We start from the raw sequence: 24296 nt of genomic DNA, 5'->3' as shown, positions 1-24296 counted from the left end.
GCGCTTTGGGCAAAGAGAAATATTCTGGAGTCCCCGCTAGGTTGCTTTGGACAAGTGGTCCCCTTTCCTAGGCTCTGTTTTCCACATCTGTGAAATGGGGCACATAAGTAGCACCTCGTTCCCAGGGTTATGGTAAAATGTAAATGGCCAGCCTTTAGCACAGTGCCTGGTTCATGGTAAATACTCAAGAAACATGACTTCTCACATCAATCATTTTTACACAACTGGGACTCGGCAGTACCGACTGCTGGCCAATTTACATCGAATGGTCCCTGCCGCCCTGTCTTCCCTATGTGACTGGGAACTGCTAAAAAGGAGATAAAAAGAGCAAGTCCCAGGGGCCAGGCTCCGTGCCTGTCACACCTGAGAAGGGCATTGTCAAGGCGGCAAGGCCAGGCTGGTTCTTTGGAAGGAGAGAAGGGGAGAAGGCAGTATGAGGTGGGCCTCACCGTGCTGGGGGTTATTTGCTTTTTGTTCTTTTACAATTTAGTTTTAAGTGTTACATGTGCATGTATAGACTATTGTACAATGGTGTATTACATTGTTTTAAAAGTGCAGAAAAGCAACAGAGGACGCTTTCCTCTCCCCCTGTCCCCAGCACCCCATTCCTATCTTGAGACCATCGGTGTCACAAGTGTCTTCTGTGTTCTTCTGGTATTTCATGCAAATACACGGAAATCTGTCACGCTGCTTCACATTTTACCCAGATCGCCGGGCAAACCTACCAGAGGGGCTCTGTCCCGTCTGGGCTCAGGGAGAGCTTACTCGGTGGCTTTCCATGGTTGCATCTGCAGGAGGTACCGCAATCGCTGGACACTTAGGTAGTTTCCAGCATTTTCAGCAGCAAAATGAACTGCCTCCTACATCTGCTATTTGTCACACGTGCAAAATACCGGAAGGCTCAAGTTCTAGAAGCAAAATGCTCAGCTGAGGAGGTGAGAGCCTCAGGCTCTGGAACCACACAGAGCTGGGTTCAAACCCCCCCGCTCCGCCTGTTTCGACGCTGTGGTGTGGAGCTGTCTTTATCTGACACATATTTATCCATACAAGGTGACCCGGCAAAGAGAGGAGGGTTGAGACAGAACCGGAGAACAGGAGAGGGAGAGAGTGCATCTGTGCAGTCCAGGCAATCAGAGACTCCTGTTCTCCACAGTGAGCGGAGGGTGAGAACGTGAATCGTCGATGGCCGTCTCTCCAGTGAGAGTCTCAGCCAAGAGTGGGATTCAGGTGCACGGGCGCGCACACACACACTTGTATGGGGCCTCTGCACACCAGCTGGTAACCTTTTCACCTGGACCTGTCTGCCCCTGTGCTCTGGGAAACTGGCCAGCCCACAGCTTAGGGGTTAGGACAGATTTTCAGGGGCGTTTTGACCCTGTGTGATTTTTATCTGATAGGTTGACTTAGAACTGAATCCCTTCATATGGGATAGACCTCTGCTGGGCTGTCCCCGTGACCTTGGGCAAAAGATGTGATGCCAGCACTCTGAGCATCAGTGACCCCGGCTGTAAAATGAGAGAACTATTTTCTCTCCTTGTTTTCAGAACCATCCCTTCCCCCACCCCAGTAGGTCTCTTCCTCATCCATCCACCCATCTGCCCACTTATCCCTATTCACTTATCCATCTACTCTCCCATCCACTCATCAAACTACCATCCATTCAGGCACCATCTGCCATCTATTTATCTATCTATTCATCTATCCATCCACCATCCACCATCCCATTTGCCCAGCCATTTACCCATCCACCCATCTATATATTTTTCTATCCACCTATCATATCCATCTACCCTCTTATCCATTCATCCAACCACCCATCCAGCGAGCCACTATCTACCCTCTATTTATCCATCTACCCATCCATCCACCACCCTATTTACCCACCCATTTCTCCATCCCTATCTCCACCTCCCCCCCCCCCCCCCCCCCCCCCCCCCCGATTCATTCATCTATCCACCCATCCATCATCCCATCCATCTACCCACTTACCCATCCACTCATTCATTCATGCATTCACCATGGGCATGCAGGCCTATTTTGGGTGCTGAGAACCAGAGGGTTCCTGCCCTCCAAGCATTTACAGTCTCTCACAGGGGATAAGACAGAGCCACAAATAACATTTTGAGGTATGATGAGGTGGGGATTCTTTAAAAGAGACACAGAGGTGAGGATCTTCCACAACTGGCTTGTATAGCTTCTGGTGGGAGTCTGTTCATGTCTTCATCTCGGTCCATATGTCTGTGCATTTGTGTTTCTAAACTTTTATCTGTGCACATGTCTGTGTGGTACTGTTTGAGGCCTGTGTCCACATGTGTGTATGTCTGTCTTTAAGTCTCTGTTCCCATGTCCATGGGTCTGCGCCCCTTTGTCCTGGCATGAGTGCCCTTACCTTGCTGCCCCTGAGTCGAAGTGTAGGTCCCAGGCTCCACACCTGCTTTCACCCCCAATCCGCACTCTCAGGGCAGACGGGCTGCCAACCCTGCCTGCACCCCCACGCTGAGCAGGCTCTGTCCTGGCCCTCCTCCTAGGGAGGACCCGTGGCGCGTGGCCAAGATGGTCAAGTCCTACCTGCAACAGCACAACATCCCCCAGAGGGAGGTCGTGGACACCACCGGCCTCAACCAGTCGCACCTGTCCCAGCACCTCAACAAGGGCACCCCCATGAAGACACAGAAGCGAGCGGCCCTGTACACCTGGTACGTCCGCAAGCAGCGAGAGGTGGCCCAGCGTAAGTAACGCCCACGACCCCGTCCTCCCCGGCAGCTCTGGGGCTGGGACCGGAAGTTCCTCCACCGCATGACGGGGATAGGCTGTCCGGAGGAAGTCCGGGGGACTCAACCGGCACGTGTTACCTGTTCTGCACAAGGCACTCTGGGGGAGGGGCGTAGGTTGGTCCTGGGCATCCGAAGATGGATGAATGGGATCCCTGCCGTCTAAATCTGTGTAGACTGGAAGCAGGAGAGCAGATCATTATGGTACAGTGAGACGTGTGTTATAATGTGATAGCAAGAGTAACAGCGGGTGTTTATGGAGCATTCACCGCGTGCAGGCCCGGTGCAGAGTAGGACTACATAAAGTATTTCACAATTTTCAGCTGGCAGACGACCAGAGAGTAATCTATTATCAGCGGGGTGGGGACATCAGGAAGGACCACACCAGAAGCAGAACTTTCAGACTAAGTCTTAAAGTCAGAAGGGAATTTTGGCCCAGGGAGGCGGCAGGGAAGGGGGTTTGGGACAAAAGGAGAAGCCTGAGTAAAGGCTCAGAGGCAAGGTGTAGGCTCAGGGAATCCTCCACTGCCAACTCCGGGAGACGTGGCCACGCTCTTGTTCAGGATTTGTGGGTTTCCTTACCCTGACTTCACACCCCCAAATCCCAAGTGCACTTTCACACTTTTGAGCCTATGTGTAAAAGTTTTTCCAAAACATTTCTTTTATGAATTGCCCAAGTTTTTAAAAAAGGCAACATATACTTAATTAAAAAAAAAAAGGAGGGGGGTGCCTGGATGACTCAGTTGGTTAAACCTCCGACTTCAGCACAGGTCATGATCTCACAGTTTGTGGGTTCGAGCCTCGCCTCGGGCTCTGTGCTGACAGCTCAGAGCCTGGAGCCTGCTTCAAGTCTGTGTCTCCTTCCCTCTCTGCCCTCCCCCACTCATGCTTTGTGTCTCTCTCAGAAATAAACATTAAGAAAATTTTAATTAAAAAAAATAGGAGAAAATAGAGTTCACAACAAAAGTAGGTGTCCTTCTCCTAATTAGTTTTATATATGCTCCCAGAGATATTTTACATATGTACTAGCAACATGTATGCATTTTCCTCTGCTTTTTTTTTTTTTAATTTTGAGAGAGAGCAAGAAAGTGCACATAGGTAGGGGAGGGACAGAGAGAGAGGGTGAGAGAGAGAATCCCAGGCAGGCTCTGCAGTCTGCACAGAGCCCAATGCAGGACTTGAACCCACAAACTGTGGGATGATGACCTGAGCTGAAATCAAGAGTCAGATGCTTAACTGACTGAGCCACCCAGACACCCTTCCTCTGCTTTGCTGCTAGCTATTCTGTTACTTGGATGTGCCATTATTTGTTTAACTGGCTCCCTTCCAAAGGACTTTTATTAGGGTTTTTCCAATGTGCGGTTAGAACCAACGACTTCAAGAAGCACCCTTCTTTGTATATGTTTGTGCTCACATGAGAGTGTTTGTAGAATAATTCCTAGAAGTGGAATTCTAGGTCAGAGAGTAGGGACTTTAAAATCTTTGATAGATATTCCCCTAATACCTTATGAAGACATAGTGACAATTTACATGTTCAGTAATTAAAAAAATAAACTTTCCTCGCCATGCTTCCTAAACATTTATTAAAATGTTAAAGTTCTCAACTTCACATATCAACTTGCTGTTTGTTTTATTTATACAAGCTGGAAAGTTTTTTTAAAAATATTTATTCTACACACACACACAGAGAATATGTGAGCCCAGGGGAGGGACAGAGACAGTGAGAGAGAGAGAACCCTAAGCAGGCTCCACACTGTTAGCACAGAGCCTGACGTGGTGCTTAATTCATGAACTATGAGATCATGACCTGAACTGAAATCGAGAGTCAGACGCTTAACTGACGGAGCCACCCAGGTGCTCTTAAAACAAGCAGCTTTTATTTATTTATTTATTTATGTTTTATGTATCTTAGAGAGAGAGAGTGAGCACGGGAGGGTCAGAGAGAGAGAGGAAGACACAGAATCTGAAGCAGGCTCCAGGCTCTGAGCTGTCAGCACAGAGCCTGATGCAGGGCTCGAACCCACGAACCATGAGATCATGACCTGAGCCAAAGTCAGGCACTTAACCAACTGAGCCCCCCAGGCGCCCCAAAACAAGCAACTTTTAAAAGCTGTGAAAAACTATGATATCGGTATTATCAAAGGGCTGATTAAAACATTAAGTTAATTAACATTTACTGAGCAACCACTATGGGAAAGTATTAATATTTTCTTACAACGATGAACACTGCTTGCTGACTTGTGCAGAAATAGCAACACCTAGCGATGCCCGAGGGGGCCAGTGAGTGTCCTGCCCACCTGTACCTGCCGGGGGCATGCTCTCGGGTCTCAGGTGGCTGGGACTGTGTATGACATACTCTGAAGGCACTACGTGTTTTTAGAAAACTAACATGGCTTTAATAAAATATAAAAAAAAAAAAAAAAAAAGAAAAAGAAAAAGAAAACTAACATGGCTTTAATTTACACCTTCTTAGATAAAACTTAGATAGCATATAATAAACTCTTAATTTTAGAATAAGCTAAGTGTAGATTTTCAGAACTGCTGGGCAGATTATAGAGGGAATTCCAGTTTATCCCAGACCCAGCTTTCCTATTATTAACACTAGGATGGGACATTTAAAAAAAAGTTTTATTTATTTATTTATTAAGAGAACACAAGCTGGGGAGGGGCAAAGAGAGAGGACGAGGGGATCCCAAGGAACCCGATGTGGGGCTCCAACTCACGAACGATGAGATCATTACCTAAGCCTAAATCAAGAGTCGCCATTTAGCTGCTTAACTGACTGAGTCACCCAGCCACCCCTAGTATGGGACATTTGTCACAATTAAGAAACCAACACTGGGGTGCCTGGGTGGCTCAGTTGGTTAAGCATCCAGCTTCAGCTCAGGTCATGATCTCATGGTTCGTGGGTTCAAGCCCCGGGTCGGCTCTGTGCTGACAGCTAGCTCGGAGCCTGGAGCCTGCTTCAGATTCTGTGTCTCCCTCTCTCTCTGACCCTCCCCTGCTCTGTCTCTCAAAAAGAAAAGAAAAGAAAAGAAAAGAAAAGAAAAGAAAAGAAAAGAAAAGAAAAGAAAAGAAAAGAAACCAACACTGACACACTTATTGAGTCCATACTTCGTTATTCAGATTTCCTCGGTTTCCCTCTTAATGTAAATGTCCTTTTTCTGGTCCAGGATCACATCCGGTTGTGGCCACACGGTACTTAGTTGCCATGTTGCCTTAGGTTGCTCTGGCCTGTGACAGTTTCTCAGGTTTTCCTTGTTTTAGATGGCCTTGACAGGACGGTTAAAATTTCTTTTTAATATTTATTTTTGAGAGAGAGAGAGAGACAGAAAGACAGAGAGTGAGCATGGGAGGGGCAGAGAGAGAACAGAGACAGAATCCAAAGCAGGCTTCAGGCTCTGAGCTGTCAGCACAGAGCCCAATGTGGGCTCGAACTCAGGAACTGTGAGATTGTGACTTGAGCCAAAGTTGGACGTTTAACAGATTGAGCCACCCAGGCACCCTGACAGAATAGCATTTTTAAAGCTGAAATATTTTTATTGTCTGGGCCAAGGCATGTGTCTGGTACTCCAGATCTTGGTCCACTCAGCTGCCAGAAGAGATGGCCAACTGAGTCCGTTGGAATCTGAATGAAGCAGGCTTCTAGTGGCTTCTAGGTGGGTCTAATCCCACCTGTCCCCAGAGCACTGGTGCTGGCTTATGCCTCTTGAGACTCAGATGATGAAGGCACTCTTTCTGCACTATCCCTGCCTCGATCTTCCTGCCTCCCCTCAGAAAAATGACTTGCCATTTATTTGTTCTATTCCTTTGGTGGCTTGCTCAGGATAATCTAGTAGTTTCCATTAAAGTGGAACCAGCTGACAGGGGCTGGCTGGGTCTCTCCTCTTGCATTTTATGTGTGCTTTACATGTCTGAAAAGTTTAAAATAGCTCTGAATCTACTCAAGAACTGTGGTTCAAGTTTTCTATTCTACTGTGCAGCCCTGGAAAGGTATTTAGCCTCTCTGAGCCTTAGCTTCATTTGTAAAATGAGACAGCAAACGTGTTAGATCTGAACAAACGCCAATGCTTACCTGGAGCCCTGTATTGAGAAGGGCTGTGAGCTATGTCTTGGCTCAGTAGAAAATTGTGCAGGGTTTTTAATTTTTTTACTTAGCAAATTTAAGATTTGTTTTTTGTTTTTTTAAAAAATATATTTCATTGTCAAGTTACCTAACATACAGTAAATACAGTGTGCTCTTGGCTTTGGGAGTGGATTCCCATGATTCATTGCTTACATATAACACCCAGTGCTCATCCCAGCAAGTGCCCTCCTCAATGCCCATCACCCATTTCCCACTCCTCTCTCCCCCTCAGTTTGTTCACTGTATTTAAAAGTCTCTTTTGGTTTGCCTTCCTCTCCTTAACTATGTTTTCCCTTTCCCAGTCTGCACAGTCTTCTGTTAAGTTTCTCACGTTCCACATGTGAGTGAAAACATATGGTATCTGTCCTTCTCTGACTGACTAATTTCACTTAGCAGAACACCCTCCAGTTCCATCCACATTGGTGCAAATGGCATGATTTCATTCTTTCTCGTTGCATGTAGTATTCCATTGTCTATATAGACCACATCTTCTTGATCCATTTGTCAGTTGATGGACATTTGGGTGCAGGGGTTGATTAGTGATGTCTGCTTCGGACACAGGTTAAGACAGGGGTGGCATGTGTGCTGTGTGTGTGTCATCACTGGGTTAGATGACTTCTAAGTTCGAGATATAAGCTCATTGGGCTTAGCACCCTGGGAATGAGAAAGGATCAGGGGTGGGAAGGTGGGAGTGGCCTGCACCCTGCTTAGGACTCTCTGTGCCTACAGAGTTCACCCACGCAGGGCAGGGTGGGCTGATCGAAGAGCCCACAGGTGATGAGTTGCCGACCAAGAAGGGGCGGAGGAACCGTTTCAAGTGGGGCCCGGCCTCCCAGCAGATCCTGTTCCAGGCCTACGAGAGGCAGAAGAACCCCAGCAAGGAGGAGCGGGAAGCCCTGGTGGAGGAGTGCAATAGGTAGAGTGGCTGGTGGGTTAGCAGGGCTGGTTTGGTCTGGGTGGGGGCAGGGTCTGGAGACGGTGGCTCTGGGTTCTGAGGGAGGCTCACCAGACCTTGAGAGCGCCTCCTGTTGGCCCTGGAGCACTCAACTTCTGCTCAGTGTCTGGAACCTAGCTCGACTCCTAGCACCCACTCCCCACCCACCCCAGCAACCCTTGAGTGGCTGCTCATCTCATTCACCCTCATTACTACCCCAATGGCTATTTTGCTCACGTTATAATTGGAGAGATCAAGAGAGGCTAAGACACTTGCTCCAGGTCACACAGCAGAACTCGTACTAGAACCGAGATCTAACAGTTTTAAACATTAAGGTAGAACCCTACTTCTCCGAACTCTTTTCCCCACCTCCAGCCCTAGCAGAGGGTTCCTCTGAGCCTGGCCTGGAGGCTCATGAATGGCCATTTCTGCAGGGCGGAGTGCATCCAGAGGGGAGTGTCACCATCGCAGGCACAGGGGCTGGGCTCCAACCTCGTCACGGAAGTGCGTGTCTACAACTGGTTTGCCAATCGGCGCAAGGAAGAAGCTTTTCGGCACAAGCTGGCCATGGACACATATAGCGGGCCGCCGCCGGGGCCAGGTCCGGGCCCTGCGCTGCCAGCCCACAGCTCCCCAGGACTGCCCCCACCTGCCCTCTCCCCCAGTAAGGTCCACGGTGAGTGCTGTGTGGGCAGGGGGACTGAAATAGTAGAGGCTAGAGGGGACACAAGCGTAGGCTGGGGAGCTGGGGAGCGCCACCTCAGGGACAGTGGCCACCCAAACTTCTTAGCACTTGAGCTTGGTTCCTTATCACTCCACTCCTCTCCCGTCCACCCCACTGACCACGCCCCTCCATTCCATTCAGTCCAGCCTAACTTGGCTTGGGTTACTTCCATTCAGTTAATTCATTTAAGATCAATTCAATTCAGTTCAGTTAAATTCAACTCACTTTCATTCAATTCAGTTCTGTTCAATTCATTATGATCCAATTTAGTTCCTTTAAATTATACCCTGTCTAAATATAATCGGAGGAAATGAAATTAATTCTGTACAACTCCGTTCAATTCAGTCCAGTTCTCTTTGATCTGATTCAGTTCAACTCCATGTGCTCAATCTAGCTCAGTTCGTTTCAGGCTCAATTCAGCTGGATTCCATTTCACTGAACGAATTCCAGTTCCTTCTATTCAATTTGGCTCACTGCAATTCCATCAGCCTCAGCTTCTGTTGGTTTAAATGTCTTTCACCGCACACCTAATGCCTATCACAGGTAGTGCTAGTCAGAGGGGGGCACAGAGCTCATAAAACTCAGGTCTTGCCTTCAAGGAGTTGGAAGCAGCCAGCCCAGGACCTGGCAGGAGGATGCTCAGGTGAAGCTTGCCGGTTGCACATAGAAAGACAGGGCAAGTGGCCTAAGCACACGGATGCAGTTTGGAGTGATGAGGGTCAAGGAGGGCAGGGAAGGGGGGCGTGCTGAGGCTGGATGCTGCTCCCATTCCAGGTGTGCGCTATGGACAACCGACAACCAGCGAAGGGGCAGAAGTGCCCTCAAGCAGCAGTGGTCCCTTGGTGACAGTGTCTGCACCCCTGCACCAAGTGTCCCCCACAGGCCTGGAGCCCAGTCACAGCCTGCTGAGCACCGAAGCCAAGCTGGTGAGTGTCCCCATACCTTCAGGTGGGGAAACCTCTCCCAACCCCGTCTTCCATCTTCCCTTGGCTGGGAGATTCTGGAGTCATCCCCAGGGAGACAGTGTGGTGCTCTGCCCTGACTCAGCTTGGTTCCCCTCCAAGGTCTCAGCAACTGGAGGCCCCCTCCCCCCTGTCAGCACCCTGACAGCACTGCACAGCTTGGAGCAGACATCCCCAGGCCTCAACCAACAGCCCCAGAATCTCATCATGGCCTCACTTCCTGGGGTCATGGCCATTGGGCCTGGTGAGCCTGCCTCCCTGGGGCCCACCTTCACCAACACAGGTGCCTCCACCCTGGTCATTGGTAAGTTGGTGGGCATGAGAGGGCACCCTGGTGGGAGGGTTCATGGGGCTCCCACAAAATCCAGAACCTGGAAGAGGTGCTGGGACTCATTCATTCATTCATTCATTCATTCATTCATTCATATATTGAGTGCCTGCACTGTGCCAGGACTATGCTATATCAGCAATACACAGATGAACCAAACAGACCAAAATCTCAATGACTCCAGTGGGGAGGCAGACAGCAAACACAGTACAGACATTATATAGTGTCTTGGAAGGCAAAATGTCTACGGGAAAAGCAGCAGGCAAAGGGGGATCAAAGTTTTGTAGGTTTTCGGTTGTGTGTGTTTTTTTAAAAAAGACGTTTTATTTATTTTTGAAAGAGAGAGAGAGAGCAAGGGAGGGGGAGAGAGAGGGAGACAGAGGATCCAAAGCAGGCTCTGAGCTGACAGCACAGAGCCTGATGCAGGGCTCAAACTTATGAACCGTGAGATAGTGACCTGAGCCGAAGTCGGACACTTAATTAACTGAGCAACACAGGGACCCGTTTTGTTGTGTTTTGAAGCTCAGAAAGACTTTATTTGCAGGAACCATCATGTGGAGACTCAATAGATAAGACAGATAGGGAGCTGCTGGGAGAGGGGCACAGAGTTAAGCTGCAGGGCTTTTGCACTGCTGTGGAACCCCAGGGATCCAGGGAACCTAGTTTGACACAGTCCGTCCATATAATGAGTTAGAGGCTTGGTGAAGGGGAGTGACTTGCCTAGATCATGGAAGTTAGGGACGGCTCCTAGGGCAAAGGTGTCTCCTAGTCGCCTCTTCCCTCCCCCCAATCCTTTGGCTCTGGGAATGAGGGACAGTGCCCCCAGGGGTTGGTGAAGTGGGTAGGAAGCCCGGCTGACTCCTGTTCCCCCCACTCCAGGCCTGGCCTCCACTCAGGCGCAGAGTGTGCCGGTCATCAACAGCATGGGCAGCAGCCTGACCACCCTGCAGCCGGTCCAGTTCTCCCAGCCGCTGCACCCTCCCTACCAGCAGCCGCTCATGCCCCCCATGCAGAGCCACGTGGCCCAGAGCCCCTTCATGGCCACCATGGCACAGCTGCAGAGCCCGCACGGTGAGCACCCCCAGCCCCACACTGCAGGTGGGCATGGGAGGGGCTGGGTGTCCGTGAGCACAGGGAATAGTGTGGCTTAGCAGCTGTTGTGGTGTGTGTGTGTGTGTGTGTGTGTGTGCGCGCTTCTGTGATGAGGCGGTCTGTGGGCCAGAATAGGATTCAGTGTGTAAGCATGTGCGGCGTTTCTTGAGTGCAAAGGCATGTGGGTGTGCACTGGTGTTTGCAGGTGCACACCCATGTGTGAGAGGACAGGTCACAGCCCTTTCTCTGAAACCCATGGGGCCATGTGTATTTCAGAATCCACCACTTCTCAGACTTTACATACGGTGGACCCATCGCACTCCCCGCAGGGCTCGGGCAGTAACTTGTCACCAAGCACTGGATTTCTGCAGCAGGGGGTGGAATGCCACGACGGAGGTTAATAAAGACGGGCACAACCTCACGTTGGGCTCGGGTGGGAGTGTGTCACCAAATGTGCTCTAGTGCTGACCTTTTGAAAATTTGTGGGTTTTTCCGACCTTTCTGGAGTTCAGAATTGGGGATGAGCGACTGTGGACCTGTGTATCTGTGTGAATTTGGTTCAGTGCACGTATTTATGTGTGTACGGTTTTATCTGAGCCCACGTGAGAATGTGTGGTTATGTGCTTTTCTGCCGGTGTCCATGGGAGTTCTTGTGGGGCTGGGCTGTAGGTGAAACTTTGGGTGACATTTTGGAGAAGAGTCCTGGGGGCAGAGCTACGTGGCCCTCTGTCCGCTCACCCCCTAATGGGAGCTGCCGGCCTTTCCTTCCGTGGCCTGCACTTAGCACAACAGCACCTGTGCCTCCCCCAGCCTTCCCCACACCCAGCCAGCCCGAGCAGGGCCCTGTAGGTGGGGAGAGGATCTAACCCCTCTGTCTGTAGCTCCCAGTCTTGGAAATCTGTCCTGAGGCCCCGACCGCTGCTCCATCGGGCCATTTACCAGGCCCCAGACCCTGCTTCCCCCAGAGCACCCAGCTCTGAGGCCCTTGTGGGAGGGGTCCAGCCTGGCCCAGGGTGCCAGGCCTCTATCCCCCCGTCCCCACCCCGCTCTCCTCCCTTCCGGCCAGCCCTCTACAGCCACAAGCCTGAGGTGGCCCAGTACACCCACACGGGCCTGCTGCCGCAGACCATGCTCATCGCCGACACCACCAACCTGAGTGCTCTGGCTAGCCTCACGCCCGCCAAGCAGGTAAGGCCCAGACTGCCCCGCCCCTTGCTCGGGCCCCTCCCCAGAGCGCACCCACGGAGGGCTCGGAGGCTGCTGTGTTCCCCCAGGTCTTCACCTCCGACACGGAGGCCCCCAGCGAATCCGGGCTGCATACGCCAGCATCTCAGACCACCACCATCCACATCCCCAGTCAGGACCCCGCCGGCATCCAGCACCTGCAGCCCACCCACCGACTCAGCACCAGCCCCACCGGTGAGCCGCCTTTCCCTGCAGCTCCCTCAGGCGGGGAGGAAGGTGTGTGCAGCCAACAGGTGCCCGGTGCTCCCCTGAAGTGACCCAAGAGGGGTGTGAAACCACAGGGAGATGGGCCTCTCTTACGGGAACATCTCACTGACTCGACTGAGGAAAAAGGTTAATTGCAAGAGACAGGGGAGCAAATGATGAGGAGTAAACTGGCCTTGTTGTGGGCCAGAGGCCGCTCATAGGTGTGCTGGTTGGCTCAGGGCTTAGCATGTTTGAATTTTGCTGCCCACGTTTAAAGATTACCTTTAAGGAGGAATCATGATTTCTAGCTTTTCCTGGAGAATTGGAGACTCGTGTTCCCGCGCGGCAACAGGAGTGTGGGCTCTCTAGTCACCTACATCCCACTGGGCGGGTTCATTTCCACCCCCTGAGGCCCCGAGCCTGCAGCCTACAATGTCGATGAAGGGCGGGCACGTGGGCATCAGGCCGCCGGGCTCTGAGGCCGGGGGTGATCACTTGCTAAGTGCGGGATTTGGGCAGCCGCTCTACCCTGTGAGTGTTTCTCCATCCGGCCCTGGTGGCTGCAGGGATAGGTACTGAGGGCTCCCAGCTCTGCCACCAGCCCCATTTTACAGTTGAGAAAGCAGACAGTCGAGGAGGTGAGTGACTTGGTCTCCCCTCCGACAGCTACTACTAGGCGGCAGGGCCAGGACTTGGACCCAGGTCCACACTCAAAGCCCATTCTCTTAGCCATCGGGAGCGGTCGGGGTTCCTATAAGACACAGAACCAACAGGAATACAGTAGACCCCTGAACCACATGGGGTTTGAATTGCATGGGTCCACTTACATGTGGATTCTTTTCATTTTTTCACTTTTTAGTTTATTTTGAGAGAGAGAATATGAATGAGTGGGGGAGGGGCAGAGAGAGAGAGGAGGATAGAGGCTCCAAAGTGCGTCCTGTGCTGACAGCAGAAAGCCCAATGAGGGGCTTGAACTCACAAACTATGAGATCACGACCTGAGCAAAAGTCAGAAGCTTAACCGACTGAGTCACCCAGGTGGCCCCGTGTGGATTTTTTTCAATACAGCCCGGGACTGTATTTTCCTTACGATGTTCTTTTTTTAAATGTTTGTTTATTTTTGAGAGAGAGAGACAGACAGACAGACATGGGCTGAGAGAAAGAGGGAGAGAATCTTAAGCAGGTTCCACCCTATGTGCACAGAGCCCAACACGGAACTCAAACTCATAAACCACAAGATCATGACCTGAGCTAAGTTGGAAAGGTGCCCTTTCCTTATGATGTTCTTAATAATATTTTCTTTTTTTTAAAATTTACAATAGTTTATTGTCAAATTGGTTTCCATCTTAATAATATTTTCTTTCCTCTAGCTTACTTTATTGCAGGAATATAGTGCATAATACCTACAGCATACAGGATATGTGTCAATTGGCTGTTTATAAGGCTTCTGGTTAGTAGCAGGCTCTTAGTATCTAAGTTTTTGGGGAGTCAGAAGTTATGTAAGATTTGTGACTGCGCAGGGGGTCAGCACCCCTAACCCTCACACTGTTCGAGGTCAACTGCATAGTCACATACTTAAGGACCTGGCTGACACGCAGGTCTGAGAGCTGGAGGGCAGGCCGGCGGGCTGGCACGGGAGGCAGGATTTAATCCTGCAATCTTGAGGTAGGAAGATTCTCTAGGAAGCCTCAGCTTTTGCTCTTAAGGCCCTCGACTGATTAGATGAGACCCACGCATGTCATCCAGAGAAATCTCCTTTAAAGTCAACTGGTTAGAGGTGTTAAAACCACATCTACACAACACTAGTGTGTTTGGTTTGATGACTGTATGGCAGCCTAGCAACGCGGTTGCATAACTAACCACAGCATCTCCCCATGGCTTCTCGAATGTTCCCACTAAGATGTCAGAGGGGCCACTCCCTGGGTGGCCCTGAGCCTGGCTGGGGGTTAATAAGGCCCAAGTATAGAGGTTTGGCTTTGGGGTTCTGGTTATCTGTGCAACCCGGGAGGTGGTGAGGCCCTGCGTGCCCCGTCCCAATACCCCAGGGATGGGCGGGCGAGGTGGGGCTGGGAAGGCCTCGGCAGGCAGCCGGCTGTCTCATTCCCCCTGCAGTGTCCTCCAGCAGCCTGGTGCTGTACCAGAGCTCCGACTCCAACAACGGCCACAGCCACCTGCTGCCATCCAACCACAGTGTCATCGAGACCTTCATTTCCACGCAGATGGCTTCATCCTCCCAGTAACCACGGCAACCACCTCCCAGGGGCTGGGCCCTGCCTGGAGCCTGCATGGCCTGCTTGGGGGGTGACCGGGACATCTGAGCCTGTGGAACTTTCACTGCCGCAAGAGAACGGCCTTCCCGGGAAAACTGCGTGGGTCCCCACCCTGCTCTGTCAGCATCGGAAAGAGGTGCTGTTTCAGTACAAGAGGGGACTGTGGAGAGCTGGCAGGCAGAGCAAGCGGACGAGAGGGACTGTCCCTGCTGCTCAGGGTGAATCTTGTCACTTGGAACAGAAGGGGCAGCCTTTGGACCATGGTACCTCCAGCCTGTGCCCGTGGAGAGCCCTGGCACCCCAAGGGAACCCTTGCAGCCGCACTCCTCAGGACACAAGGCTGCGTAGCTGTGACTCACGGAGCTCAGCAGGAGGCCCAAGATCAACAGGGCCCCATCCTGTCACCTGTGCTCTGACCAGGCCCCTCCGCCCTGCACCAGTTCCAGCCATTAACCCCTGCTCCCCACTTGCATAAGCATTCTCCGATTGGCTACTCAGTGCCAGGGCCCAGGGCTCAGACGCCCCCGCCCCAGGAAAGCTCAGGCTAGCAGTGAAGGCACACAGGCCCCTCTGGCTTCCAGAGCCTTCCCTCTCCCAGGCCTCCCAGGGGGCCAGTTCTCTCGGCCATTCGTTCCCCGTGGGCATCGCACCTTCTAATGCCACTCTGGCATCTTGCCTCAATGGGAAAGCCCCCCCACCACCCCAGGACTAGGAAGTCCCTCTTGCCCCATGGGAACCTTGTGACTCTGCGCCTGGTCCTGCTGTTGAGGTTCTGGGCCACAGCTCCCCTGGCAGCCCCTCCCTGCAAGGGGGGCGGGGCACAAGCCGCTGAGGTCAGAAGGCAGCAAGGCCTGAGCAGGTGGCTGAGCCCAGGGGCCCACAGGGTGAGGGGAGAGGCACTACCTGTGGGGGCGGGGCTGCTGCCTGTTAGGCTGGGTGCTCGGCCGGCTGAGGGACGAGGCCACGGCCATGGCCAGGAGCCTGAGTCCTGAGTGCAGCAGGAGGGGCAAAGCAGTGGTGTCAGGCTGGGGCTCTGTGACCTCCTCTCCAGGGATGGGCTGCAGCTGACCTGGGCCGAGGAAAGGGCTGGCGCAGAATGCATGCCCCCACCCTGGCTCGCAGCCAGCCGAGGCCCAGCCTGTGCATTTATTTAACTTTTAGTAAAAGAAATGAGGAACGGAGTAATGGAAATGAGTACTGGGGACTTCTTGCTTGTCCACACGGCACTGGGCAGGCACAGGGAGGTGGCGGTGGGTCAGCGCACACTCTTATGTCCAACCTCTGTCTTTCTTGCTCTGCTGAACCTCAGAGTCGAGGCCACAAAGCCAGAACTTCTCCTTAACCTTGGGCTTCTGCTCTTCCCTGCAGAATGCTCCAGGTGTCTGAAAACCGGTCCAACACATGCTGTGGGGCTTCCCGAAGCCTACGTGATGCTTATTTAAAATGTCTCATCGAGATTGGGTACGGACAGGGAGGGAGCGCCCAGATCACTGTGCTAGGTCTGGGGCCTCTCGACAATTTATTTTCAATAAGCTCGTTGGCTCAGAGACACATTCACATTCGTGCATGGTACATTCGCAAATGTGGAGAAAGAAAATTCTGGAAGCCTGGGGGGGAAAAATCTCTCTCCTTTTTCAGACAATATCAAGTCTCTGCAGCCTGGAGGGAGAAGTGCAAACTCTTTCTGGGCCTTGTCATCTCAGGGGCCCCTCCCTTGTTCACCTAAGGTGGTCTCCTGCACCAGGCTGAGAAGGTGGAGGGGAAGGAAAAGCTCTCCCTTCACTTCTTCTCCTCAGACAGTGCTGGGAAGACGGAAGCTTTACCCTGTGGCCATGGGTCTTCAGTAACTGCAGGGCTCCTTTTTCCTGAGGCCATGGAATGTTCTGGTACCACACGTCTGCCCCAGCTCCCAGTGGGAGCATAGGCTTTGATTAGGCTTCTCACCTTACAGCCATGTCTCTGTCCTGACACTTGGGCGAGCCCCAATCATGGGCAGTCTGGACCTATCAGCCAAGTCCTTGAACTTGGAGAGGGAGGTGGGGCTTGGAAATGCCTCCTCCTCGTCCGCGGTCCTCGGGCCGTGGGCCCCGTGCCTGTGGGCTCGGGTCAGTTTGCAGGTGTGGCCACTGCACTCTTTGTTGGTGGGGATGCGGAAGCCTCGCTGCCCTTCTTTGCTTTTTTCCTCTTTCTCTTCTTTTTGATCCCAAGTGACGCCTGGTCTCCATTGAGCTTGGGTGACTGCGTTTCCTGCTTCCCTACAGCGGCCCCGCTTGTGGTGGCGGCGGTGGCGGTGACCGAGTCAGCATTGACCTCCTTCTTGGCTTTCTTTTTCAACTTCTTTTTCTTCTTCTTCGCCTCTTTCTCCACTTTGACAGGGCCGTGGATGGCAGAGTCCTGGAGGATGTCAGAGGCCGACACGGCCGCCTCCTGGCACCGCCGCCACTGCTCGCCGCTGTCCTCACTGCTACAAGGGGAGGGAACACGGTGGGACAGGGCCCCCGAGCCAGCACAGGGAGAGGCCGCTAGACAGCTCTGGCTTGGGGGTGAGGCTGGCCTGGGTTCCAACACTGGCTTCTCTGCTTCCCAGCTGTGTGATCTCATTAAGTGACTTGCCCTCTCTGACCCTCGGTGTCTTCAGCTATGAAACGGGGATCATAACCGAGCCTGGGTCTCACAGGGACAGCCAGGAGTGAGGTGTCTGGCACAAGGGGGTCCTCAGAAAGCAGTCAGGATCCAGAGCCAACCCCCAACAGAACCCTCATCCCTCTCCCACTGCGGGGGCTATTTCTCGAGCTCCCTGACAGGGCTCCTTCTTGGCCTGGATCCGACCGGATGCTGCATGGCTATTCTAGGGGGACCGGCAGACCCAGATGACGGGCACCAAGGAGGGAACACGAAGAGGAGAGTGAGGCCTCACCTGGAGCCGGAAGGTAACCGCTTTCGGCAGGGCTGGGAAGCAGCTTTCTTGTCGGAGCCTCCAGGGATGGATGTGAAGAAGAGGCGGAAGCCTAAAACCCAAAGGGGTCGAGTCAGCACTGCTGGGGCCAGCCCCTCCCCCCAGGTGCCACGGCTGTCCCGCCTCTGTCCCTCTGTCCTCGAGGAGATCCTGGCCCAGAGACGAAGACCCAGGAATCTCTGTGCTGTTGGTGACTAAAAAGAGATGTATGTTGAGAGATAGGGTGACAGGGTGACGCCTCCTGGAGTGAGGGTGTGAGGTGCCTGAGGGGAGGCCAGCTCCATGCCCTAAGAGGCTTCTGGAAGCCAGCTGATGAGCCTTCTGCCTAAGGCAGCTTCCAAAGTGGCAAGTGGGTTGGGTGCAGGCTGGACAGACTCAGCCGGGAGAGGCCGTGGAGTGCGGTGGTTAAGATGCCCCTTCTCCGGGTTAGCCAGACAAAGTGACTTCACTTCTCAGAGGCTCAGCTCCTCCGACACCCGCCCTGCAAACGGGGGTATCATCATCCTCCCCGCCTCGGAGAGGGCGGTGCGGGCCCCAGAATCACCAAAACCGTGTTTCCCAGCTCCAGATACACCAGAGCTGGCATTACTAACAGCATTAACCACTCACCGTCATCCTCTGGGGGGGCTTTCTGTATCTCAGGCTTTTTCGGCCCCTTCGCTACTTCTGAGATGGTAATTGAGCTATGGAAGGAGGAAATGGTTGATTTAGGATGAGACTTTGGGTAACAAAAAAATTAAAAACAAAAAATTAAAACAATTTTTTTCCAGTGGAGGGGACAGGGGCATGTGATGTTAAACGCAATGGCAGCAAGCACGCTGGCCTGGTGAGAAGGGTCAACGCCTACAGCCATAACATGCCAACGAGCTGAGACCGCAGTGCCTCGTTTGTTTGAACCCCACTTTGTTCCAGGAAGTGTTGAAGAAGTTTTAGATATAGATACACACAGTACCAGAGAATGAATGCAATTTTGAATAGAGCAAAGAAAAGAGCCCCGGAGGGACAGAAGATACTGGAGAGCAGGTGCGTGTTTTGCTTTGAGCGTCCTGGCAACTAGCATGGAAAGGGAAATAGGACTGATCTAGAGAACTGATTCAGAGGTCAGCTACTAGAGCAGGGCAGACCCACTGTTTTGTCTGTTTTCTTAATTTTCAACTTTAAAAAAAAATGAGATAATTATGGCTCGCCATGCAGCTGCAAGAAATAAAACAGGGATCCTGTATGCCCTTCCCTTTTCTCCCTGTGGTAACATCGTGCATAAGTAGGTCCAGTGTCACAGCCAGGAAACTGATGCTGCTGTAATCCACTGACTTTATTTACGCTTCAGAGACCTGGCTTTGAATCCTGGCTTCATCACTTACTAGCAGCGTCTCCTTGAGCAACTGACTTCATCTCTCTGAGCCTCTGTTACCCACCTGCACACTGAGAATAGTAACTGTTCCTTTCAGAGTTGTCACAAGGATGAAAGGAGAGAGTGGGTATCAAGCATTTAGCATAGAGCTTGGCCACAAGCAGGCACTCAGTAAATGGTAGCCGTGATGACGGTGATGACCATCACTGCCGACAGGAGAGGCAGGGAGGACACCTGAGGTCAGGAAGCATCTCTCGGGTCAATGCTGAGAAGTCAGAGAACAGTGTTCTCAATGGTATCCTGGCTGTAAACACAGCAAAGCACTGGGTGCAGTCTCCTGACTGCCTTTCCTCTGTGCCAAAGGCATTCCCTAGAGGGCTGTGCGGGAAGGCAGAGAGAGGGCATGGAGCCGCCGCCACCCAGGCACCTGCCTCGGGCTCGTGTGTCTAACACAGCGGCTCAGTGTCAGTCGGCAGGGCACATTAAACCATGTCTGGACACGTTTTTGGGTGTCACACCTGGTGGTGGTGGTGGTGGTGGGGAATACTATTAGGATCCAGTAGGTAGAGGCCAGGGCTGCTGCTCCCTGTTCTGTAAGGAGCCAGGAAGATCCAGTCTAAAAGATTAGTAGCACCAAGGCTAAGAAGCCCTGATCTAACACAAGGGACCAACTGGGGCACCATATAAGTCTCCTTGCAGAGAGACACAAAAACACCGCAGGGAACGTGCTGACTGTGGGTGATGCACATTCTGCTGGGTTTCCCCTGAGGGGGTGGGGGGGAATCTGATGTGGATCCCTGCAATGCCGGGGGGGGGGGGGCCTTGTTCGCCCTGAGGCCGGAGTCGTGAAGAAAGACTGCTCCCTTGTGTTGAAATGCCAACAGACCCTCCTATGCATTCTCGAGCTGGGCACTGGTCCTGAGGCTGTGGTGGTTCTGGCTGCTAAGGTCTGGCCCACCACTCTGTGTGTCTCGGAAGAGCCGCTGGTTTACACCTTGATAGGACATGTTTGTCTTTTTCACGATCCACTGTCAACTGAAGGACTATGGCCTGAACATTTTCATCTCCTTTTCAAATCTGGTAGGGCTCTGTCCCTAGCAATCGATCTAGACCAGAGTCTCTTGAAACATGTTCTGTGCTACACTGATCAGCCTTCCACGAAGCAAAGCCACTGTGGCCAGATGAGTTTGGAAACCACTGGGCCAAGCAAAGTCACACATGTCTCTTTACTGCAGAGTCTCAGAGCCTTGAATGTAGTATGAGGAACCTAAATCTCCAGGGGTGCCTGGGGGGCTCAGTTGGTTAAGCATCTGACACTTGATCTCAGCTCAGGTCATGATCTCACGGTTCCTGAGTTCGAGCCCCACATCGGGCTCTCTGCTGGCAGTGTGGAGCCTGCTTAATTCTCTCTCTCCCTCTCTCTCTGCCCCTCTCCTGCTCACTCTCTCTGTCTGTCAAAATAAATAAATAAACTTAAAACAGAATTAAGGAAAAAAAAAGGAACCTAAATCTCTAAGGGCAGAAAAGGATGCAGTGTTCATTAATTTCTTTGCTGGACCTCCGAGAGCCACGCTCTGGACTTAGTGCCTACTTTAGGGTTGCGGACCTGGATCTGGACGGACTATATTTTCAAACGTAAGAAAGAACTAGCATAGCACAGGGCACAGAGTACCCATGCAACAGGAATTTCGGGGGTTCCCAGCCCTCTTGTGGTAGGAATGCACTCTTGCTTCTAAATGGGTTCCTCTTATTCTCATGGTAAGAGGATAACACAGGAAAGGGCATGGCCTCTGTGGCCAAATATGCTTGGGTTTGAAAATCAGCCCTGCTCACAGGGCATGTGGATGGCTCAGTCGGTTAAGTACGTGGCTCTTGATCTTGGCTCAGGTCATGATCTCACGGTATGTGAGTTCAAGCCCTGCGTAGGGCTCTGTGCTGACAGAGTGGAGGCTGCCTGGGATTCTCTCTCTCCCCCTCACTCTGTCCCTCACTTGCTTGTGCTCTCTCAAATATAAAGTTAAAAAGAAATTAGCTCTGCTCCCTACTCCCCTGTGGCTTCAAGGAAATGCTCCTTCTCCCACAGAATAAGGACAATGACAGGACCTGTGTGGCAGGCTGATTATGCATGCCACGAGGTGACGCAGCCATGCGCTTCCCACCCCTGCTTGCACAGCCTGAGCTCCTAGCTGATGGGCCACTACTGTCCATATTAATGGAAGCAGGGGAAGAGGAGGAACATTTTTGGTTACCTGTCCAGCAGGTCTCCTAGTTTCTTGGCTATGTGGGCTCGGAATTCAGGGGTAGTCTGAAGCTCATTGCCATCTTGTTCATGTTCGTCCACTTTACGCCTGTAACGCACAAGAAAGGACCTCACTTCCCGCCAGCTCAGAACTGCCCCCCACCTCCCACCCAGGAGGGCAGGGACGACATGTGTCTCGTTCAGCCTGACAGCCCAGGGTCTAACCTTGCAGTTGGCACACAGCAGGGGATCAATATTTATTCAAAGGATGGATGAAACCTGGGCCCAAAGTGCACAGTACCTGAGGCTTGGCTGGCTGGCTGGCGACTGATTATTAGCAGCACCTTTAGAAATAACGAAAATTGAGGCATTTATGGAGGAAACAACAATAACAGTATCTGTTGTGCATCAAATGTGATTTTAAGTGATTTACACACATAACACATTGAATGTTCCCAACAACGCTGTTAAGGGAGTTATCATTCCTATTTTGCAGAAGAGAAAACTGAGACCAGGGATATCTTGGCCAGACTCATGCAGCTAATAAGTGACAGGGTTGGGGCATCGCCCAAGTCATCTGGCTCCAGAGCCTTCTCTTAACTACCACGCTGAACAAGAAAGTCTAAGTATATTTGATTCCAGTATTTATTGAGCACCTACTATGTGCCTGGCTCTGTGCTAATCGCTGTGGAGGAGAGAGAAGTTGGCTTCATTATGTAGGTCATGTTTTTTCAAGCCGAGACAGTGGAAATGTCTGGCCTGGTGATCATTCACTCAATGGAATACTGAACCTCTACTATTGCCCAGGTGGTGTTGCAGGAACTGGACAAATTAGACATAAATCCCAGCCCTCACGGAGCTTACATGCCGGTTGGTGGATACAGAGGACCCAAAACACACAATTAAAATATACACTTAGATAATGATAAATTCAGAGGAGAAATAAACAAAGCAGGAGAGAGAGAGGTGGGGAGGGTTAGGTGTGTGTGTGTGTGTGTGTGTGTGTGTGTGTGTGTGTGTGTGTGATTTTACAAAGGCAGGCAGGGAGGACTTCACCTGTAGGTGACATGTGAATGGATTTCAGAGAGGCGAGGGAGTGGGTCAAGGGGACATCCGGGGAAGAGTCTTCCAGGAAGAGGGAAGAGCACCTACAAGGGCCCCAAGGCAGAAGCCTGCCTGGTGCATCTGAGAACCAGCCAGGGGGCGGTGTGGTGGCAGCCCAGTGGGTTGGGGAGCTGAAAAAATGGAGACCCCGTGGGGGTCAGATCATGAAGGGACTGGTGGGCCAGTGTGACGACATGGGTCTTGAGGGAGGTGAGGATTCTGCACAGAGGAGGGACATAAACAGACTTGGGATTTTACAGCACATCTCTGGCTGCAGTGTGGACACAGACCACGTGGGGCAAAGGGTAGAAGGAGGGGGACCACGGCAGTCGTGGAAGCGACGAGAAGTGGCAGGACTCTGCATGTCTTCTGAAGCAGTCCGCGGGATTTTGCTGATGGATTCGATGGATGGTGTGAGAGATGCAGGAAAGATGGTCCTGAGGTTTCTGACTTGAGTCATGGGACACAATGTGCTTGTGCATCTAAGGGGCCAACTGGTCACAATGATCACTTGGTTACTGGGCCCACAGCAGGGCACACAGCTCACAGTGTGGCCTATGTCAGAGGGGCTGTGGAGCACAACACAGAATGCAAAGTGCGCGGTGCTCCTGGAGTTGGAGTCGGGGAATGCGGATGCCTGGGACAGACCGCTCCTTCTCTCTGAGCACGCAGTCACGAGGAGAGGTACTGCCTCTGTCATGAGTACGGAGCAAGGGCTGTGAGTAATTATCATGGAACAGAAACCGCATGAGACCCCAGACTCCAGACTCCAGGTTTCAGTTAAGGTCTGCTTCTTACACTGTGACTCCGGGCAAGTCCCTTTACAGAAATTCAGTTATCATTAATAGTAAACCCCCCCCAAATGTGGCACATTAATATATGTGCTTCTTTATTAATGCATTAAGTCTTTAGAAATGCATTAAGATCTACTGGTGGGCCCCAAAATGACTGTAATTTTTTAAATGAATGAATTTATTTTTGAGAGAGAGAGAGAGAGAGAGAGAGAGAGAGAGAGCGCGCGCGAGCGAGCGCACAGCAGGGGAGGGACAGAGAGAGGGGGACAGAGGATCCCAAGTGGGCTCTGCGCTGACAGCAGCAAGCCAGATGTGGGGCTCAAATTCAGGAACTCGAGATCATGACCTGAGTGGAAGTCCGATGCCCAACTGACTGAGCCACCCAGGCGCCCCCCAAAATGACTAATTTTAAAGCAGCGATGAGTGTAAATTATTTTTTCCCAACATTTTATTGTGACTAAAGTGATATTTTGATACATATGCAGACTGTAATGGGATATGGACATCCGTGACTTTGTTAGGACAAAGTAACAGGTATTGCCCAAACTACTGTAGCACTAGATTGCCACTGTCAAACACGTGGAGGACCCAGTCCGGCAGCCCCAGGGTCCGAGAGTGTGCTGGAGACTGGGTGCCAGCGTGCGACAATGAGGAAGGACCGAAGGAAGCGGAGTCAAGGGGCATTCAGGTGCCTCAGTTTTGCTGACTGGGATAATGTACGTACCCTTCCTGTTGCACCTGCTCGCTCTTTGAATCTGAGTCTCACCCAGTCCCTGGAGCTTTCTCGGGGAAAGAAGCCGAGTCCCTATCACACTCCTCACTATTCATCCTCTCAGACCCCAGGGGAAGATCCCACGCCTTTCGGCCAGACTCCCTGAAAATAGCCTCCTACCGGCTCTTGGCTTCTCCGGCCCCCTCGGGTGCTGCTCCAAGCCCCAGGCCGGCATCGCTGCCTCCCGGCACCGTGCCAACTCCTCTGCATCGCTGCTGCTGCTGCTACTATTCTCCATATCGCTCAAGGCACCATTGGGCGCCGCCATCTTGGCTCACCGCAAAGGATTGTGGGGAGCGCTTCCACTAGCAACTCTTTTCCACAACCGCGCCGGGGGCGGAGAAGCGCGGGGCATTGTGGGGATTGTAGTCCTGAGGGTTTCTTCAAACGTGAGAGCTGGAAGGGCCTAAGAGGTGAACTCCATCCTTTTCTTGTTGAAGAAG

At 52.0% G+C, this 24296-nt stretch overlaps 2 protein-coding genes across 5 annotated transcripts in view; one reads left to right on the top strand and one right to left on the bottom strand.

Annotated features, from left to right (window-relative positions):
• HNF1A (HNF1 homeobox A) overlaps positions 1 to 15831 on the top strand; it is a 20472-nt gene extending 4641 nt beyond the window's left edge. Inside the window, exons 2-10 of one of the 3 annotated variants that reach the window (XM_029921874.1) lie at positions 2529 to 2728; positions 7627 to 7813; positions 8266 to 8507; positions 9330 to 9481; positions 9620 to 9821; positions 10725 to 10916; positions 12004 to 12125; positions 12212 to 12356; positions 14480 to 15831. In XM_029921874.1, the coding sequence (XP_029777734.1) occupies positions 2529 to 2728; positions 7627 to 7813; positions 8266 to 8507; positions 9330 to 9481; positions 9620 to 9821; positions 10725 to 10916; positions 12004 to 12125; positions 12212 to 12356; positions 14480 to 14607 (1570 nt within the window). In that variant the 3' untranslated portion in view covers positions 14608 to 15831. Of the gene's footprint in view, positions 1 to 2528; positions 2729 to 7626; positions 7814 to 8265; positions 8508 to 9329; positions 9482 to 9619; positions 9822 to 10724; positions 10917 to 11213; positions 11740 to 12003; positions 12126 to 12211; positions 12399 to 14479 lie in introns of those variants that run through there. The other 2 variants (XM_029921873.1, XM_029921875.1) reach the window with 2 other exon arrangements.
• C14H12orf43 (chromosome 14 C12orf43 homolog) lies at positions 15674 to 24296 on the bottom strand. Of its 2 annotated transcripts, none has more exons than XM_029921880.1 (6): positions 23974 to 24296; positions 21485 to 21527; positions 21194 to 21292; positions 18203 to 18276; positions 17555 to 17645; positions 15674 to 17098 (listed from the first exon to the last, which is right to left on the bottom strand). In XM_029921880.1, exons 1-6 carry the CDS (start codon positions 24119 to 24121, stop codon positions 16744 to 16746), a joined length of 810 nt encoding a protein of 269 aa, XP_029777740.1. In that variant the 5' UTR covers positions 24122 to 24296; the 3' UTR covers positions 15674 to 16743. The 2 variants fall into 2 exon arrangements, with proteins under 2 accessions (XP_029777740.1, XP_029777738.1); XM_029921878.1 differs by having other exon boundaries at positions 15674 to 17101; positions 23974 to 24295.

Source organism: Suricata suricatta, chromosome 14, assembly GCF_006229205.1.
Source record: "Suricata suricatta isolate VVHF042 chromosome 14, meerkat_22Aug2017_6uvM2_HiC, whole genome shotgun sequence".
NCBI classification, from domain to species: Eukaryota; Metazoa; Chordata; class Mammalia; order Carnivora; family Herpestidae; genus Suricata; species Suricata suricatta.
Note: the sequence above shows the minus strand (reverse complement) of the source record. Positions and strands in the feature narration are given on the sequence as shown.